The sequence below is a fragment of the Oncorhynchus gorbuscha genome, linkage group LG13 (assembly GCF_021184085.1).
Source record: "Oncorhynchus gorbuscha isolate QuinsamMale2020 ecotype Even-year linkage group LG13, OgorEven_v1.0, whole genome shotgun sequence".
In the NCBI taxonomy this organism is placed as follows: Eukaryota; Metazoa; Chordata; class Actinopteri; order Salmoniformes; family Salmonidae; genus Oncorhynchus; species Oncorhynchus gorbuscha.
Window position 1 is genome coordinate 101,516,684 of NC_060185.1, and position 20,564 is coordinate 101,537,247.

Genomic DNA, 20,564 nt, shown 5'->3' on the forward strand with positions numbered 1-20,564 from the left:
TAATGGCTCTACCTGTATCTAACCTGTACCTATAACCCCAGCCTAATGTCTGTACCTGTACCTCTACATTACCTGTACCCGTAACACCAGTCTAATGTCTCTACCTGTACCTGTAACCCCAGCTTAATGTCTCTACCTGTACCTCTACATCACCTGTACCTATGACCCCAGCCTAATGTTTGTACCTGTATCTAATCTGTACCTGTAACCCCAGCCTAATGGCTTTACCTGTAACCCCAGCCTAATGTCTCTACCTGTATCTAACCTGTACCTATAACCCCAGCCTAATGTTTGTACCTGTAACCCCAGTCTAATGGCTTTACCTGTATCTAACCTGTACCTGTTTCCCCAGCCTAATGTCTCTACCTGTATCTAACATGCACCTATAACCCCAGCCTAATGTCTCTACCTGTATCTAACCTGTACCTATAACCCCAGCCTAATGTCTGTACCTGTACCTCTACATCACCTGTACCCGTAACACCAGTCTAGTGTCTCTACCTGTACCTATAACCCCAGCCTAGTGTCTGTACCTGTACCTCTACATCACCTGTACCTATAACCCCAGCCTAATGTCTCTACCTGTACCTATAACCCCAGCCTAGTGTCTGTACCTCTACATCACCTGTACCTGTAACCCCAGCCTAATGTCTCTACCTGTACCTGTAACCCCAGCCTAATGTATGTAACCTGTACCTATAACCCCCAGCCTAATGTCTGTACCTGTACCTGTAACCCCAGCCTAATGTCTGTACCTGTACCTGTAACCCCAGCCTATGTCTGTACCTGTACCTGTAACCCCAGCCTAATGTCTCTACTTGTACCTCTACATCACCTGTACCTATAACCCCAGCCTAATGTCTCTACCTGTACCTCTACATCACCTGTACCTATAACCCCAGTCTAGTGTCTCTACCTGTACCTATAACCCCAGTCTAGTGTCTCTACCTGTACCTCTACATTACCTGTACCTATAACCCCAGTCTAATGTCTGTACCTGTACCTATAACCCCAGTCTAATGTCTGTACCTGTACCTATAACCCCAGCCTAATGTCTGTACCTGTACCTATAACCCCAGCCTAATGTCTGTACCTGTACCTATAACCCCAGCCTAATGTCTCTACCTGTACCTCTACGTCACCTGTACCTGTAACCCCAGTCTAGTGTCTGTACCTGTACCTATAACCCCAGTCTAGTGTCTGTACCTGTACCTGTAACCCCAGCCAAATGTCTCTACCTGTACCTCTACATCACCTGTACCTATAACCCCAGTCTAGTGTCTCTACCTGTACCTATAACCCCAGTTTAGTGTCTCAACCTGTACCTATAACCCCAGTCTATTGTCTCTACCTGTACCTATAACCCCAGCCTAATGTCTGTACCTGTACCTCTACATCACCTGTACCTATAACCCCAGTCTAGAGTCTGTACCTGTACCTATAACCCCAGTCTAGTGTCTGTACCTGCACCTCTACATCACCTGTACCGATAACCCCAGTCTAGTGTCTGTACCTGTACCTATAACCCCAGTCTAATGTCTGTACCTGTACCTATAACCCCAGTCTAATGTCTGTACCTGTACCTATAACCCCAGCCTAATGTCTGTACCTGTACCTCTACATCACCTGTACCTATAACCCCAGTCTAGAGTCTGTACCTGTACCTATAACCCCAGTCTAGTGTCTGTACCTGCACCTCTACATCACCTGTACCGATAACCCCAGTCTAGTGTCTGTACCTGTACATATAACCCCAGTCTAGTGTCTGTACCTGTACATATAACCCCAGTCTAGTGTCTGTACCTGTACCTGTAACCCCAGCCTAGTGTCTCTACCTGTACCTATAACCCCAGCCTAGTGTCTCTACCTGTACCTATAACCCCAGTCTAGTGTCTCTACCTGTACCTCTACATCACCTGTACCTGTAACCCCAGCCTAATGTCTACCTGTATCTAACCTGTACCTGTAACCCCAGCCTAATGTCTGACTCTCCTCTCTGTATAGTTTGAAATGCTGACCGGGACATTACCATTCCAGGGCAAAGACCGCAACGAGACCATGAACATGATCCTTAAGTAAGTCATCTACACTGTTATTGGAGTCAACTACACTGTACTGTACTGTTATTGGAGTCAACTACACTGTGCTGTTATTGGAGTCAACTACACTGTGCTGTTATTGGAGTCAACTACACTGTGCTGTTATTGGAGTCAACTACACTGTGCTGTTATTGGAGTCAACTACACTGTGCTGTTATTGGAGTCAACTACACTGTACTGTGCTGTTATTGGAGTCAACTACACTGTGCTGTTATTGGAGTCAACTACACTGTGCTGTACTGTTATTGGAGTCAACTACACTGTGCTGTACTGTTATTGGAGTCAACTACACTGTGCTGTTATTGGAGTCAACTACACTGTGCTGTACTGTTATTGGAGTCAACTACACTGTGCTGTACTGTTATTGGAGTCAACTAAACTGTGCTGTACTGTTATTGGTGTCAACTACACTGTACTGTTATTGGAGTCAACTCCACTGTGCTGTTATTGGAGTCAACTACACTGTGCTGTTATTGGAGTCAACTACACTGTGCTGTACTGTTATTGGTGTCAACTACACTGTGCTGTTATTGGAGTCAACTACACTGTGCTGTTATTGGAGTCAACTCCACTGTGCTGTTATTGGAGTCAACTCCACTGTGCTGTTATTGGAGTCAACTCCACTGTGCTGTTATTGGAGTCAACTACACTGTGCTGTTATTGGAGTCAACTACACTGTGCTGTTATTGGAGTCAACTACACTGTGCTGTTATTGGAGTCAACTACACTGTGCTGTTATTGGTGTCAACTACACTGTGCTGTTATTGGAGTCAACTACACTGTGCTGTTATTGGAGTCAATTCATTAGAATCCCCATTATCTGACATAAATTGCGACAGCTAGGCTTTACAGGGTCCGACATATAAAGGATTATACATTGCAGACAAAAGACTTTACATTTATCAGATACATGTCAGTACATCCACACAACCAGTAGGTTACCAGGGGAGAGGCTTTGTGCTGTCAGGTGTTGCTATATTTATTATTTGGAACCAAGATGGACTCACTTAACCACTTAACCACATGATGGGCAATAATCACAGACCAAACTAGAGCTGGCAGGACTTGCTTTGTGGAGCGTGGTGTCAAAAAAGCAGAGCACCTCTTTAAGGCCTCACGCGCGCCGAATACAACCGGTGTAAACCTTACAGTGAAATGCTTTCTTACAGGCTCTAACCAATAGTGCAAAAAAGGTCTTAGTTGAACAATAGGTTAAAACAAAAGACATGATTGTGGACTTCAGGAAACAGCAGAGGGAACACCCCCCTATCCACACCGATGGAACAGTTGTGGAGAAGGTGGACAGTTTTAAGTTCCTCGGCATACACATCACGGACAAACTGACATGTTCCACCTACACAGACAGCATCGTGAAGAAGGCGCAGCGGCGCCTCTTCAACCTCAGGAGGCTGAAAAAATTTGGCTTGTCACCAAAAGTACTCACAAACTTCTACAGATGCACAATCGAGAGCATCCTGTCGGGCTGTATCACCGCCTGGTACGGCAACTGCTCCGCCCACAACCGTAAGGCCCTCCAGAGGGTAGTGAGGTCTGCACAACGCATCACCGGGGGCAAACTACCTGCCCTCCAAGAAACCTACACCACCCGATGTCACAGGAATGCCAAAAAGATCAAGGACATCAACCACCCGAACCACTTCCTGTTCACCCCGCTATCATGCAGAAGGCAAGGTGCAGGTGCATCAAAGCTGGGACCGAGAGACTGAAAAACAGCTTCTATCTCAAGGCCATCAGACTGTTAAACAGCCACCACTAACATTGAGTGGCTCAATGACTCAAATCTCATGCCACTTTAATAATTAAAAACTGGATGTAAGAAATGTATCACTAGTCACTTTAAACAATGCCACTTTATGTAATGTTTACATACATCTACATTTACATTTACATTTAAGTCATTTAGCAGACGCTCTTATCCAGAGCGACTTACAAATTGGTGCATTCACCTTATGACATCCAGTGGGACAGTCACTTAACAATAGTGCATCTAAAACTTAGGGGGGGTGCGGTGAGAGGGATTACTTAACCTATCCTAGGTATTCCTTAAAGAGGTGGGGTTTCAGGTGTCTCCGGAAGGTGGTGATTGACTCCGCTGTCCTGGCGTCGTGAGGGAGTTTGTTCCACCATTGGGGGGCCAGGGCAGCGAACAGTTTTGACTGGGCTGAGCGGGAGCTGTACTTCCTCAGTGGTAGGGAGGCGAGCAGGCCAGAGGTGGATGAACGCAGTGCCCTTGTTTGGGTGTAGGGCCTGATCAGAGCCTGGAGGTACTGAGGTGCCGTTCCCCTCACAGCTCCGTAGGCAAGCACCATGGTCTTGTAGCGGATGCGAGCTTCAACTGGAAGCCAGTGGAGAGAACGGAGGAGCGGGGTGACGTGAGAGAACTTGGGAAGGTTGAACACCAGACGGGCTGCGGCGTTCTGGATGAGTTGAAGGGGTTTAATGGCACAGGCAGGGAGCCCAGCCAACAGCGAGTTGCAGTAATCCAGACGGGAGATGACAAGTGCCTGGATTAGGACCTGCGCCGCTTCCTGTGTGAGGCAGGGTCGTACTCTGCGGATGTTGTAGAGCATGAACCTACAGGAACGGGCCACCGCCTTGATGTTAGTTGAGAACGACAGGGTGTTGTCCAGGATCACGCCAAGGTTCTTGGCGCTCTGGGAGGAGGACACAATGGAGTTGTCGACCGTGATGGCGAGATCATGGAACGGGCAGTCCTTCCCGGGAGGAAGAGCAGCTCCGTCTTGCCGAGGTTCAGCTTGAGGTGGTGATCCGTCATCCACACTGATATGTCTGCCAGACATGCAGAGATGCGATTCGCCACCTGGTCATCAGAAGGGGGAAAGGAGAAGATTAATTGTGTGTCGTCTGCATAGCAATGATAAGAGAGACCATGTGAGGTTATGACAGAGCCAAGTGACTTGGTGTATAGCGAGAATAGGAGAGGGCCAAGAACAGAGCCCTGGGGGACACCAGTGGTGAGAGCGCGTGGTGAGGAGACAGATTCTCGCCACGCCACCTGGTAGGAGCGACCTGTCAGGTAGGACGCAATCCAATGGTTCACAGTATCGAAGGCAGCCGATAGATCTAGAAGGATGAGAGCAGAGGAGAGAGAGTTAGCTTTAGCAGTGCGGAGCGCCTCCGTGATACAGAGGAGAGCAGTCTCAGTTGAATGACTAGTCTTGAAACCTGACTGATTTGGATCAAGAAGGTCATTCAGAGAGAGATAGCGGGAGAGCTGGCCAAGGACGGCACGTTCAAGAGTTTTGGAGAGAAAAGAAAGAAGGGATACTGGTCTGTAATTGTTGACATCGGAGGGATCGAGTGTAGGTTTTTTCAGAAGGGGTGCAACTCTCGCTCTCTTGAAGACGGAAGGGACGTAGCCAACGGTCAGGGATGAGTTGATGAGCGAGGTGAGGTAAGGGAGAAGGTCTCCGGAAATGGTCTGGAGAAGAGAGGAGGGGATAGGGTCAAGCGGGCAGGTTGTTGGGCGGCCGGCCGTCACAAGACGCGAGATTTCATCTGGAGAGAGAGGGGAGAAAGAGGTCAGAGCACAGGGTAGGGCAGTGTGAGCAGAACCAGCGGTGTCGTTTGACTTAGCAAACGAGGATCGGATGTCGTCGACCTTCTTTTCAAAATGGTTGACGAAGTCATCTGCAGAGAGGGAGGAGGGGGGAGGGGGCGGAGGATTCAGGAGGGAGGAGAAGGTGGCAAAGAGCTTCCTAGGGTTAGAGGCAGATGCTTTGAATTTAGAGTGGTAGAAAGTGGCTTTAGCAGCAGAGACAGAGGAGGAAAATGTAGAGAGGAGGGAGTGAAAGGATGCCAGGTCCGCAGGGAGGCGAGTTTTCCTCCATTTCCGCTCGGCTGCCCGGAGCCCTGTTCTGTGAGCTCGCAATGAGTCATCGAGCCACGGAGCGGGAGGGGAGGACCGAGCCGGCCTGGAGGATAGGGGACATAGAGAGTCAAGGGATGCAGAGAGGGAGGAGAGGAGGGTTGAGGAGGCAGAATCAGGAGATAGGTGGGAGAAGGTTTGAGCGGAGGGAAGAGATGATAGGATGGAAGAGGAGAGAGTAGCGGGGAGAGAGAGCGAAGGTTGGGACGGCGCGATACCATCCGAGTAGGGGCAGTGTGGGAGGTGTTGGATGAGAGCGAGAGGGAAAAGGATACAAGGCAGTGGTCGGAGACTTGGAGGGGAGTTGCAGTGAGGTTAGTGGAAGAACAGCATCTAGTAAAGATGAGGTCGAGCGTATTGCCTGCCTTGTGAGTAGGGGGGGAAGGTGAGAGGGTGAGGTCAAAAGAGGAGAGGAGTGGAAAGAAGGAGGCAGAGAGGAAAGAGTCAAAGGTAGACGTGGGGAGGTTAAAGTCGCCCAGAACTGTGAGAGGTGAGCCGTCCTCAGGAAAGGAGCTTATCAAGGCATCAAGCTCATTGATGAACTCTCCGAGGGAACCTGGAGGGTTCCATCTACTGCGTCTGGCCTATGCCGTTCGGCCATCGCTCATCCATATATATATATGTACATATTCTTATTCATTCCTTTAAACTTGTGTGTATAAGGAAATGGTTAGATTACTTGTTAGATATTACTGCGTGGTTGGAACTAGAAGCACAAGCATTTCGCTACTCTCGCATTAACATCTGCTAACCATGTGCATGTGACCAATAACATCTGCTAACCATGTGTATGTGACCATTAACATCTGCTAACCATGTGTATGTGACCAATAACATCTGATAACCATGTGTATGTGACCAATAACATCTGATAACCATGTGTATGTGACCAATAACATCTGATAACCATGTGTATGTGACCAATAACATCTGCTAACCATGTGACCAATAACATCTGCTAACCATGTGTATGTGACCAATAACATCTGATAACCATATGTGACCATTAACATCTGATAACCATGTGACCAATAACATCTGATAACCATGTGTATGTGACCAATAACATCTGATAACCATGTGTATGTGACCAATAACATCTGCTAACCATGTGTATGTGACCAATAACATCTGATAACCATGTGACCATTAACATCTGATAACCATGTGTATGTGACCAATAACATCTGATAACCATGTGTATGTGACCAATAACATCTGCTAACCATGTGACCATTAACATCTGATAACCATGTGTATGTAACCAATAACATCTGATAACCATGTGACCATTAACATCTGATAACCATGTGTATGTGACCAATAACATCTGATAACCATGTGTATGTGACCAATAACATCTGCTAACCATGTGACCAATAACATCTGATAACCATGTGTATGTAACCAATATCTGATAACCATGTGACCATTAACATTTGATAACCATGTGTATGTGACCAATACAATTTGATTTAACATTATCCACATAAGTCACAGCAACATCTTTTATATACACTATTTTATGTCCAGTTTTTGGAACTTTGGCTTATAGATACTATACTATGATCACGTCATCCAATGGGGATGGATATAGCCACTATACTGTGATCACATCATCCAATAGGGATGGATATAGCCACTATACTATGATCACGTCATCCAATGGGGATGGATATATCCACTATACTGTGATCACATCATCCAATAGGGATGGATATAGCCACTATACTGTGATCACATCATCCAATGGGGATGGATATAGCCACTATACTGTGATCACATCATCCAATAGGGATGGATATAGCCACTATACTATGATCACATCATCCAATAGGGATGGATATAGCCACTATACTATGATCACATCATCCAATAGGGATGGATATAGCCACTATACTGTGATCACATCATCCAATAGGGATGGATATAGACTCACATCATCATCAATAGGGATGGATATAGCCACTATACTCATCCAATAGGGATGGATATAGCCACATCATCATCAATAGGGATGGATATAGCCACTATACTGTGATCACATCATCCAATAGGGATGGATATAGCTTTAGAACACCGTTCTACAGTATTAGTAAAAATGTGATCAATACGTGTGGATGATCTTGTTACTGTAGTGTTTGTAAACACCCTGATAGGTTGATTTATAACCTGAACCAGATTACAGGCACTGATTACAGTGAGAAGCTTTCTCTTGAGCGGACAGCTTGATGAAAAACAGTCAATATTCAGGGCCCCAAGAAAGATTCTTCCAGAACAGCTACCTTGTCCTTTAACCTCAGGAATTTGACCACTATCGGCCTAGGCCTGTCAGCTGGGCCGGTGGTGGGTTTTCCAGTGGTGTGGGTGCATTTACCTTAGTATTTCTGTGGTACATCTTCAGTTTCTCCGAGATCATTTCCCGTACTCTCTCCTCAGTCTCCGTCCAGGTCTCGTGGAGATTCTGCAATTCCATCCACAACCATGTTGTTTCGATTTGATTGTCCCTCCAGATAATCTGAATTCCATTTCTCCGTCAATGTTATCATGGATTCACATACATAACTGATGTCCAGTGACTTACAGATTGCTGTCATCTTGCCGTTCTCTAGTAAACTTGTTATGGCTAGTAGTCCCTCAAAAGGAACACTCCCTCCCATTCAGTTGAAAAGGTGGCGCGGGAAATTCAAAAAATATATTTTTTAAATATTTAACTTTCACACATTAACAAGTCCAATACAGCAAATTAAAGATAGACATCTCGTTAATCTACCCATTTTCTCCGATTTCTAAAATGTTTTACAGCGAAAACACAACATATATTTGTTAGATCACAACCAAATCCAAAAACACACACAGCCATTTTTCACAGCCAAAGATAGTCACAAAAGCAGAAATAAATGAATCACTAACCTTTGATTATCTCCATCAGAAGACACTCATAGAGCATCATTTTATACATGTTTTGTTTGAAAATGTGCATATATACACTGCTCAAAACAATAAAGGGAACACTTAAACAACACAATGTAACTCCAAGTCAATCACACTTCTGTGAAATCAAACTGTCCACTTAGGAAGCAACACTGATTGACAATAAATTTCACATGCTGTTGTGCAAATGGAATAGACAACAGGTGGAAATTATAGGCAATTAGCAAGACACCCCCAATAAAGGAGTGGTTCTGCAGGTGGTGACCACAGACCACTTCTCAGTTCCTATGCTTCCTGGCTGATGTTTTGGTCACTTTTGAATGCTGGCGGTGCTTTCACTCTAGTGGTAGCATGAGACGGAGTGGCTCAGGTAGTGCTACCTGAGACACGTGTGGCTCAGGTAGTGCAGCTCATCCAGGATGGGACATCAATGCGAGCTGTGGTAAGAAGGTTTGCTGTGTCTGTCAGCGTAGTGTCCAGAGCATGGAGGCGCTACCAGGAGACATGCCAGTACATCAGGAGACGTGGAGGAGGCCGTAGGAGGGCAACAACCCAGCAGCAGGACCGCTACCTCAGCCTTTGTGCAAGGAGGAACACTGCCAGAGCCCTGCAAAATGACCTCCAGCAGGCCACAAATGTGCATGTGTCTGCTCAAACGATCAGAAACAGACTCCATGAGGGTGGTATGAGGGCCCGACATCCACAGGTGGGGGTTGTGCTTACAGCCCAACACCACGCAGGATGTTTGGCATTTGCCAGAGAACACCAAGATTGGCAAATTCGCCACTGGCGCCCTGTGCTCTTCAGAGATGAAAGCAGGTTCACACTGAGCACATGTGACAGACGTGACAGTCTGGAGACGCCGTGGAGAACGTTCTGCTGCCTGCAACATCCTCCAGCATGACCGGTTTGGCGGTGGGTCAGTCATGGTGTGGGGTGGCATTCCTTTGGGGGGCCGCACAGCCCTCCATGTGCTCGCCAGAGGTAGCCTGACTGCCATTAGGTACCGAGATGAGATCCTTAGACCACTTGTGAGACCATATGCTGGTGTGGTTGGCCCTGGGTTCCTCCTAATGCAAGACAATGCTAGACCTCATGTGGCTGGAGTGTGTCAGCAGTTCCTGCAAGAGGAAGGCATTGATGCTATGGACTGGCCCGCCCGTTCCCCAGACCTGAATCCAATTGAGCACATCTGGGACATCATGTCTCGCTCCATCCACCAACGCCACGTTGCACCACAGACTGTCCAGGAGTTGGCGGATGCTTTAGTCCAGGTCTGGGAGGAGATCCCTCAGGAGACCATCCGCCACCTCATCAGGAGCATGCCCAGGCGTTGTAGGGAGGTCGTACAGGCACGTGGAGGCCACACACACTACTGAGCCTCATTTTGACTTGTTTTAAGGACATTACATCGAAGTTGGATCAGCCTGTAGTGTGGTTTTCCACTTGAATTTTGAGTGCGACTCCAAATCCAGACCTCCACGGGTTGATAAATTTCATTTCCATTTATAATTTGTTTAATTTTGTTGTCAACACATTCAACTATGTAAAGAAAAAAGTATTTAATAATAATATTTCATTCATTCAGATATAGGATGTGTTATTTTAGTGTTCCCTTTATTTTTTGAGCAGTGTATATATAAAAAAATTCAGTTGACATTGGCGCTTTACGTGCAGTAATGTTTTGATTCTATAACATCCGGTGATTTTGCAGAAATACTCACAATAAACATTGATAAAAGATGCAAGTGTTATTCACAGAATTAAAGATAAACATATCCTCTATGCAACCGCTGTGTCAGATTTCAAAATTTTTTTTTACGGAAAAAGAATAATCTGAGAATGGCGCTCTGAACCCAAATTAGCCAAAGAAATAGCTGCCATTTTGGCGTCAACAGAAGCTACAGAAAACACTATAAATATTCACTTACTTTTGAATATCTTCATCAGAGGGCACTCCCAGGAATCCCAGTTCGACAATAAATGACTGATTTGTTCCATAAAGTTCGGCAGCGTAGCCTAGTGGTTAGAGCGTTGGACTAGTAACCGGAAGGTTGTGAGTTCAAACCCCCGAGCTGACAAGGTACAAATCTGTTTTTCTGCCCCTGAACAGGCAGTTAACCCACTGTTCCCAGGCCGTCATTGAAAATAAGAACATGTTCTTAACTGACTTGCCTGGTTAAATAAAGGTAAAAAAAAAAAAGCCCATCATTTAGCCACTTGTTGTTAGCTTGTTCAGCCCAGCATTCAATCTTCAAAAAGCACGAGCAATTCCTCCAGACAAAAACTCAAAAAGTTCCGCTGCAGGTCGTAGAAACAAGTCAAACGATGTATGCAATCAATCTTTAGGATGTTTTAAACATTAATCAGCAATAAGGTTCCAACCGAAGAATTTCATTGTCTGAAGAAAAGCATTGGAACGGGAGGATACTCTCTCGTGGCCACGCGCTATGAGACCGAGGCTTTCTGCCAGACCACTCCGTAAAAGAGCTCCTATGAGCCCCTCCTTTATAGTAGAATCATACAACCAGAATCTAAAGACGGGGACATCTTGTGGAAGCCCTATGAAGTGCATGCACATCCATAACTAACATGGACTTCAAATGGCACTGTTTTGAAAATCGAGTTCTCACTTCCTGTTTGGATTTCTTCTCAGGTTTTTGTCTGCCATATGAGTTCTGTTATACTCACAGACATCATTCAATTTTCTATCCACCAATAATAATATGCATATATTCCCATCTGGGACAGAGTAGGAGGCAGTTAAGTTTGGGCAATTCTTCCTTTTTATTTGCATTTTCTTTTTCAATTAGAATGTTCAGGGTGTACATGGTACATGGTCTGTCGTACGATATTTTGGTAAGAAGACAATTTGACATTTGTTCAGGACATTGTTGTCACTCGCGCTCTTCTCTCCTGTCTTCTCTCTCTCCTCTACTCACTCACTCCCTCTCTCAGAGCTAAATTAGGGATGCCTCAGTTCCTGAGTGTAGAAGCCCAGAGTCTGCTGAGAATGCTGTTTAAACGCAACCCTGCTAACCGCCTGGGTAAGTTTCTTTGTTTATTTGGATCCCCATGATCTTTTGCAGAAGCAGCAGCTACTCTTCCCGGGGTCTACAAACAACACAAAACATGACAAGTAACAAAACACTGATAGAACAGTCACACAAATTAACCACCTGGGTAAGAGCGAGAGAGTGTGTGTTACTGTCGGTTGTCTCTCTGTAGGGGTGTGTGTGTTACTGTCGGTTGTCTCTCTGTAGGGGTGTGTGTGTTACTGTCGGTTGTCTCTCTGTAGGGGTGTGTGTGTGTTACTGATGGTTGTCTCTCTGTAGGGGTGTGTGTGTGTGTTACTGACTGTTGTCTCTGTAGGGGTGTGTGTGTGTTACTGACTGTTGTCTCTCTGTAGGGGTGTGTGTGTTACTGACTGTTGTCTCTGTAGGGGTGTGTGTGTTACTGACTGTTGTCTCTCTGTAGGGGTGTGTGTGTGTGTTACTGACTGTTGTCTCTCTGTAGGGGTGTGTGTGTGTGTGTGTGTTACTGACTGTTGTCTCTCTGTAGGGGTGTGTGTGTGTGTGTGTGTTACTGACTGTTGTCTCTCTGTAGGGGTGTGTGTGTGTGTTACTGACTGTTGTCTCTCTGTAGGGGTGTGTGTGTGTGTTACTGACTGTTGTCTCTCTGTAGGGGTGTGTGTGTTACTGACTGTTGTCTCTGTAGGGGTGTGTGTGTTACTGACTGTTGTCTCTCTGTAGGGGTGTGTGTGTTACTGACTGTTGTCTCTCTGTAGGGGTGTGTGTGTGTGTTACTGACTGTTGTCTCTCTGTAGGGGTGTGTGTGTGTGTGTGTGTGTGTGTGTGTGTGTGTGTGTGTGTGTGTGTGTGTGTGTGTGTGTGTGTGTGTGTGTGTGTGTGTGTGTGTGTGTGTGTGTGTGTGTGTGTGTGTGTGTGTGTGTGTGTGTGTGTGTGTGTGTTACTGACAGTGCTCTGTGTCTGTGTAGGGGCTGGGGCCGATGGGGTGGAGGAGATCAAACGTCACGCCTTCTTCTCATCGATCGACTGGAACGTAAGTCTCTCTCACACACACACACAATGCATCCCATTCCCACCATTACGGTCGGCTTACTTAGGATTGGTCTGTAGAGTGCTAGGTGTGTATCTGGGCAGAGGTCTGACAGTGTGTGTGTTAATATTTCAGTGGGAGTGTTTATGAGCCAGCAGGAGACGATTGGCTGAGACCAGGAAGAAGGGAAGGGTTTAATATGGGCTGGTGGCTGTGTCTTTATCTTGCTTGTTCGCTCTCTCAATTAAATTCAACAGGGCTTTATTGGCATGGGCAACAAGTTTACATTTCCAAAGCAAGTGAAATAAACAAACTAAAGTGAGAAACAATATAAAAAACTATTAGGAAGTAACATTGAAGGAGGTAACATTGAACAGGTAACATTGAACAGGTAACATTGAACAGGTAACATCGAACAGGTTACATCGAACAGGTAACATCGAACAGGTAACATCGAACAGGTAACATCGAACAGGTTACATCGAACAGGTAACATCGAACAGGTTACATCGAACAGGTTACATCGAACAGGTTACATCGAACAGGTTACATCGAACAGGTTACATCGAACAGGTTACATCGAACAGGTTACATCGAACAGGTTACATCGAACAGGTTACATCGAACAGGTTACATCGAACAGGTAACTTACATCGAACAGGTAACTTACATCGAACAGGTTACATCGAACAGGTTACATCGAACAGGTTACATCGAACAGGTTACATCGAACAGGTTACATCGAACAGGTAACTTACATCGAACAGGTAACTTACATCGAACAGGTAACTTACATCGAACAGGTAACTTACATCGAACAGGTAACTTACATCGAACAGGTAACATCGAACAGGTAACATCGAACAGGTTACATCGAACAGGTAACATCGAACAGGTAACATCGAACAGGTAACATCGAACAGGTAACATCGAACAGGTTACATCGAACAGGTAACATCGAACAGGTAACATCGAACAGGTAACATCGAACAGGTAACATCGAACAGGTAACATCGAACAGGTAACATCGAACAGGTAACATCGAACAGGTAACATCGACATCGAACAGGTTACATCGAACAGGTTACATCGAACAGGTAACATCGAACAGGTAACATCGAACAGGTTACATCGAACAGGTAACATCGAACAGGTAACATCGAACAGGTAACATCGAACAGGTTACATCGAACAGGTTACATCGAACAGGTTACATCGAACAGGTTACATCGAACAGGTTACATCGAACAGGTTACATCGAACAGGTTACATCGAACAGGTTACATCGAACAGGTAACATCGAACAGGTTACATCGAACAGGTTACATCGAACAGGTTACATCGAACAGGTTACATCGAACAGGTAACATTGCACTCACAAAGGTTTAAAAAACAGACATTTCCAGTGTTATATCGTCAGTGTTTTAATCATGTGAAAATAGTTGTAGTATGAACAGTGAGGAAGACAAATAAACATAAATATTTGTGGTATTTACAATGTTGTTTGTGCTCAACTGGTTGCCCTTTTCTCATGGCAATCTTGCTGCTGTGATGCACACTGCAGTATTTCATCGTACAGATAAGGGAGTTTATCCATTTTGAAATTCTTTGTGGGTTTGTGTAATCTTTGGGAAATATGTATCGTTAAGGCGTTCATACATCTGGCAAGAGGTTAGGAAGTGCATCTCAGTTCCCACCTCATTTTGTGGGTAGTGGTCACATAGCCTGTCTTCTCTTGAGAGCCAGGTCTGCCTACAGCTACCTTTCTCAATAGCAAGGCTATCCTCACTGAGTCTGTACATAGTCCAAGCTTTCCTTAATTTTGGGTCAGTCACCTTGGTCAGGTATTCTGCCACTGTGTACTCTCTGTTTAGGGTCAGTCACCTTGGTCAGGTATTCTGCCACTGTCTACTCTCTGTTTAGGGTCAGTCACAGTGGTCAGGTATTCTGCCACTGTGTACTCTCTGTTTAGGGTCAGTCACCTTGGTCAGGTATTCTGCCACTGTTTAGGGTACACCTTGGTCTCTGTTTAGGGTCAGTCACCTTGGTCAGGTATTCTGCCACTGTGTACTCTCTGTTTAGGGTCAGTCACAGTGGTCAGGTATTTTGCCACTGTCTACTCTCTGTTTAGGGTCAGTCACCTTGGTCAGGTATTCTGCCACTGTGTAGTCTGTTTAGGGTCAGACACAGTGGTCAGGTATTCTGCCACTGTGTACTCTGTTTAGGGCCAGTCAGGTATTCTGCCACTGTGTACTCTCTGTTTAGGGCCAGTCACCTTGGTCAGGTATTCTGCCACTGTGTACTCTGTTTAGGGTCAGACACAGTGGTCAGGTATTCTGCCACTGTGTACTCTGTTTAGGGCCAAATAGCATTCTAGTTTCACCAGTTTTTTGGGTCTGTTTGTGTTTGTTCACAGAGGTGCAGAAACAGCTGGCTGAGGTGAGGGGTTTGTGAGGGAATGTGTAGGCATCACTTCCTTTTAGGTGATTGTAGAATGGAACATATCTTTTCTGGATTTTTAGAATTTGCTGATGTCCTAATTTTGTTCTACATACATTGTTTGGGTTTTTTGCGTTGCACACAATGTATGTTTTTTGCAGAATTCTGCATGCAAAGTCTCAATTGGGTGTTTCTCCCATTTTGTGAATTCTTGGTTGGTGAGTGGACCCCAGACCTCACAACCATACAGTGTGTTTTACAACAGTTGTTTAGCCCGATACTAATTGGGATATCAAATGTTATGCTCCTTTTGCCCTTCTTGTTTAGGGTACAGTGCCTTCGGAAAGTATTCAGACCCCTTGACCTTTTCCACATTTTGTTGCGTTACTCAAATTATTATTATTATTATTTATTATTTTTTTGCAATCTACACACAATAACCCATAATGGCTAAGTGAAAACAGGTTCTTAGACATTTTTGCACATTTATTAAAAATAAAACACAGAAATAACTTTACATAAATATTCAGACCCTTTGTTATGAGACTCTACATTGAGTTCAGATGCATTCTGTTTCCATTGATCATCCTTGAGATGTTTCTACAACTTGATTGGAGTCCACCTGTGGTAAATTCAATTAATTATACATGATTTTGAAAGGCACACACCTGTCTAAAAACCAAGCAATGAGGAATTGATCGTAGAGCTCTGAGACAGGATTTTGTCAAGGCATAGATCTGGGGAAAGGGTACCAAAACATGGGAGAAACAAAATGTGGGCCTGGCAACTGGACCTCTTTTGTGGGCCTGGCAACTGGACCTCTTTTGTGGGCCTGGCAACTGGACCTCTTTTGGAACACCATTATTTGCTGTCAGGGCCCAAGTCTGACAGAATCTGTGCAGAAGATCTAGGTGCTGTAGGCCCTCTTTGGTTGGGGACAGAAGCACCAGATCATCAGCAAACAGTAGATATTTGACTTCAGATTCTAGTAGGGTGAGGCCGAGTGCGTGCTGCAGACTGTTCTAGTGCCCTCGCCTATTCGTTAATATATATGTTGAAGACTGTGGGGCTTAAGCTGCATCCCTGTCTCAACCCACAGCGCTGTGGGATTTTTTATTTTTTTTCCCCAAATTTAACCACACACTACTTGTTGTTTGTGTATATGGATTTTTTAATGTCATGTGTTTTTCCCCTAACATCACTTTTTTTTATCAACTTGTATAGCAGACCCTCATTCCAAATTGAGTCTAAAGCTTTTATGAAGTCAACAAAGCTTGATAAGGCTTTGCCTTTGTTTTTGTTTGTTAGTCAATTAGGGTGTGCAGCGTGAATACGTGGTCTGTTGTACAGTAATTTAGTAAAACGCCAATTTGACATTTGCTCAATACACTGTTTTCACTGAGGAAATGTACAAGTCAGCTGTTAATGATAATGCAGAGGATTTTCCCGAGATTGCTGTTGTCGCATATCCCACGGTAGTTATTGGGGTTAAATTTGTATCTACTTTTGTGGATTGGGGTGATAAGTCCTTGTCTCCAAATATTGGGGAAGATGCCAGTTCTGAGAGTGATTGGAATTATCACCCCAGCCAATTGAAATTTGTGGTCTGTATATTTTAGAATTTCATATAGGATATATTTTGTCCTATAGTTCATTGAATGTAATTGGAGAATCCAGTGTGTTCTGGTCGTCTTTAATAGTTGATTCTAAGATTTGTATTTGATCATGAGCAGTTGAAGTCGGAATTTCACATACACTTATGTTGGAGTCATTAACTTGTTTTTCAACCACTCCACAAATTTCTTGTTAACAAACTATTGTTTTTGCAAGTCCGTTAGGACATCTACTTTGTGCATGACAAGTAATATTTCCAAAATTGTTTACAGACAGATTATTTCACTTATAATTCACTGTATCACAATTCACAATTCACAATTGGGTGAGAAGTTTACATACACTAAGTTGACTGTGCCTTTTAAACAGCTTGGAAGAATTCCAGAAAGTTATGTCATGGCCTTAGAAGCTTCTGCTAATTTACATCATTTGAGTCAATTGGAGGTGTATCTGTGGATGTATTTGAAGGCCTGCCTTCAAACTCAGTTCCTCTTGGCTTGACGTCATGGGAAAATCAAATGAAATCAGCCAAGACCTCAGAAAAAAAATTGTAGACCTCCACAAGTCTGGTTCATCCTCGGGGGCAATTCCCAAACGCCTGAAGGTACCACGTTCATCTGTACAAACAACAGTACTCAAGTATAAACACCATGGGACCACGCAGCCGTCATACCTCTCAGGAAGGAGATGCGTTCTGTCTCCTAGAGATGAATGTACTTTGGTGTGAAAAGTGCAAATCAGTCCCAGAAAAACAGCAAAGGATCTTGTGAAGATGCTGGAGGAAACAGGTACAACCGTATCTATATCCATAGTAAAACGAGTCCTATATCGAGACAACCTGAAATTCCACTCAGCAAGGAAGAAGCCACTGCTCCAATACCGACATAAAAAAGCCAGACTGAGGTTTGCAACTGCAGATGGGGACAAAGATCGTACTTTTTGGAGAAATGTCCTCTGATCTGATGAAACAGAACTGTTTGGTCATAATGACCATCGTTATGTTTGGAGGAAAACGGGGAGGCTTGCAAGTCGAAGAACACCATCCCAACCTTGAAGCACGGGGGTGGCAGCATCATGTTTTTTAGTTTTAGTTTATTTTATTTTTACAGGGACAGTGCACATTAATCAACGTTTCAGTAAAAGTGCCGGTTTTAGCCAGCCGGCTAATTTTCAACCGCAGTCCCTGGGCAGGTTATTAAAAACAATTACAATATAGACAATAGCACCATAGAACAAGCAAGACATAGCAACATAGGAGAAGCAAGACATAGCATACAGACAGAGCAACATAGAACAAAAAACAGCAAGACAAAATTCATAAAAGCAACAAAGTGTTTCCACACCTCACAAGCTACAGACAACAGACAACATGGAAAGCGGCAACACACAGCTAGGGACCATGTTCACAAATCTGATTGACCTTTAGCCATGTCTTCAAGCATTTTGTGAAAGTGTGATATGTGGTGCAGTTATGTGTGTCTGATGGCAGTGTATTCCAGACATGGGAAGCTCTCACAGAGAATGCATGTTGTGGGGGGCTTTGCTGCAGGAGGGTCTGGTGCAAAATAGATGGCAACATGAGGTAGGAAAGTTCTGGCTATATTGAAGCAACATCTCAAGACATCGGTCAGGAAGTTAAAGCTTGGTCACAAATGGGTCTTCCAAATGGACAATGACCCCAAGCATACTTCCAAAGTTGTGGCAAAATGGCTTAAGGACAACAATGTTAAGGTATTGGAGTGGCCATCACAAAGCCCTGACCTCAATCCTATAGAAGATTTGTGGGCAGAAGTGAAAGAGTGTGTGCAAGCAAGGAGGCCTACAAACCTGACTCAGTTACACCAGCTCTGTCAGGAGGAATGGGCCAGAATTCACCCAACTTATTGTGGGAAGCTTCAGGAAGGCTACCAAAATCATTTGACCCAAGTTAAACAATTTAAAGTCAATACACTCTATTAGTATTTGGTAGCATGTAAACTTCTGACCCACTGGGAATGTCTCTCTCTCTCTCTCTCTGTCTCTTTCTGTCTCTACTGTTCATTATGACTTGGAACGGAAACTAAATATTAATATCTCAGCTTAACCCTCCCTCCCTCCATAGAAGCTATACAGGACAGAGCTCCAGCCTCCATTCAAACCAGCAGCAGGGAAGCCTGATGACACGTTCTGCTTCGACCCAGAGTTCACCGCTAAAACACCCAAAGGTACATGAGGGTTAGGGTCACAGTCTAGATTCTCCAGGTATTCCTTCTATTGCTAACACACATCTCGTGTGGATGCGTGGTTGTCTGGGTGTGTGGGTGGTTTGTTGTCTGGGTGTGTGGGTGGTTTGTTGTCTGGGTGTGTGTGTGGGTGGTTTGTTGTCTGGGTGGTTGTCTGGGTGTGTGTGTGGTTGGTTGTCTGGGTGTGTGGGTGGTTTGTTGTCTGGGTGTGTGGGTGGTTTGTTGTCTGGGTGTGTGTGTGGTTTGTTGTCTGGGTGGTTGTCTGGGTGTGTGGGTGTGTGTAGACTCCCCAGGTATTCCTCCCAGTGCCAATGCCCATCAGCTGTTTAAAGGGTTCAGCTTCGTGGCTCCAGCCTCTCTGGATGACAAGAAGGGCTCTCCTCTACTCAGCATCCTACCTATAGTACAGGTACACACACACACACACACACACACACACACACACACACACACACACACACACACACACACACACACACACACACACACACACACACACACACACACACACACACACACACACACACACACACACACACACACACACACACACACACACACACACACACACACACACACACACAGTTCCCCACTGCTTTAGTACATGTTCATACGCTTGAATGTTTAAATGATTTTGCTCTCTCACAGCCCTAGACTCTGTTGGTGCTGCCACCTGGGGAATGAAGTGTAGAAGTGCATCCTGATTGTTTTTCCCAAACAGTGTGCTAACACTAAACTACCGACTACTTCATTTAAGATCGGACCCTTTTTTTTTTTTTTTGCCTAAAATGACATACCCAAATCCAAACTGCCTGTAACTCAGGACCTGAAGCAAGGGATCGGAAAACACTTTGAAGTTTGTGGAAATGCAAAATTAATGTAGTAGAATATAACACATTTGATCTGGTAAAAGATTATACAAAGAAAAAAACTTTTTTTACATTTATTTTTGGTCCCATCTTTGAAATGCAATTAAGGCCATAATTAGATGCAATATAGATTATGGCCACTAGTTGGCAGCAGTGTATGTGCAAAGTTTTAGACTGATTCAATGAACCATTGCATTTCTGTTCAAAATGTTGTATCAAGACTGCCCAAATGTGCCGATCCCGTAGAGGATAACTACCTCATTTGACATGATATTGGTCCAGTGTAGGTACCCATTGTTCTATATTAGGTAACTTGTCTCTCTGGTTCTCCCTCTCGGCCTCTCTGGGTCTCCCTCTCGGTCTCTCTCTCGGTCTCTCTGGGTGTCCCTCTCGGCCTCTCTGGGTCTCCCTCTCGGTC

At 44.8% G+C, this 20,564-nt stretch overlaps 1 protein-coding gene across 1 annotated transcript in view; it reads left to right on the plus strand.

The window, feature by feature from the left end:
• rps6kal (ribosomal protein S6 kinase a, like) overlaps positions 1–20,564 on the plus strand; it is a 144,068-nt gene that overhangs the window by 21,928 nt on the left and 101,576 nt on the right. The window contains exons 9-13 of the mRNA XM_046296269.1: positions 2,005–2,075; positions 11,902–11,990; positions 12,941–13,005; positions 19,157–19,259; positions 19,562–19,686. Coding sequence (XP_046152225.1) covers positions 2,005–2,075; positions 11,902–11,990; positions 12,941–13,005; positions 19,157–19,259; positions 19,562–19,686 — 453 coding nt within the window. The remainder of the gene's footprint in view (positions 1–2,004; positions 2,076–11,901; positions 11,991–12,940; positions 13,006–19,156; positions 19,260–19,561; positions 19,687–20,564) is intronic.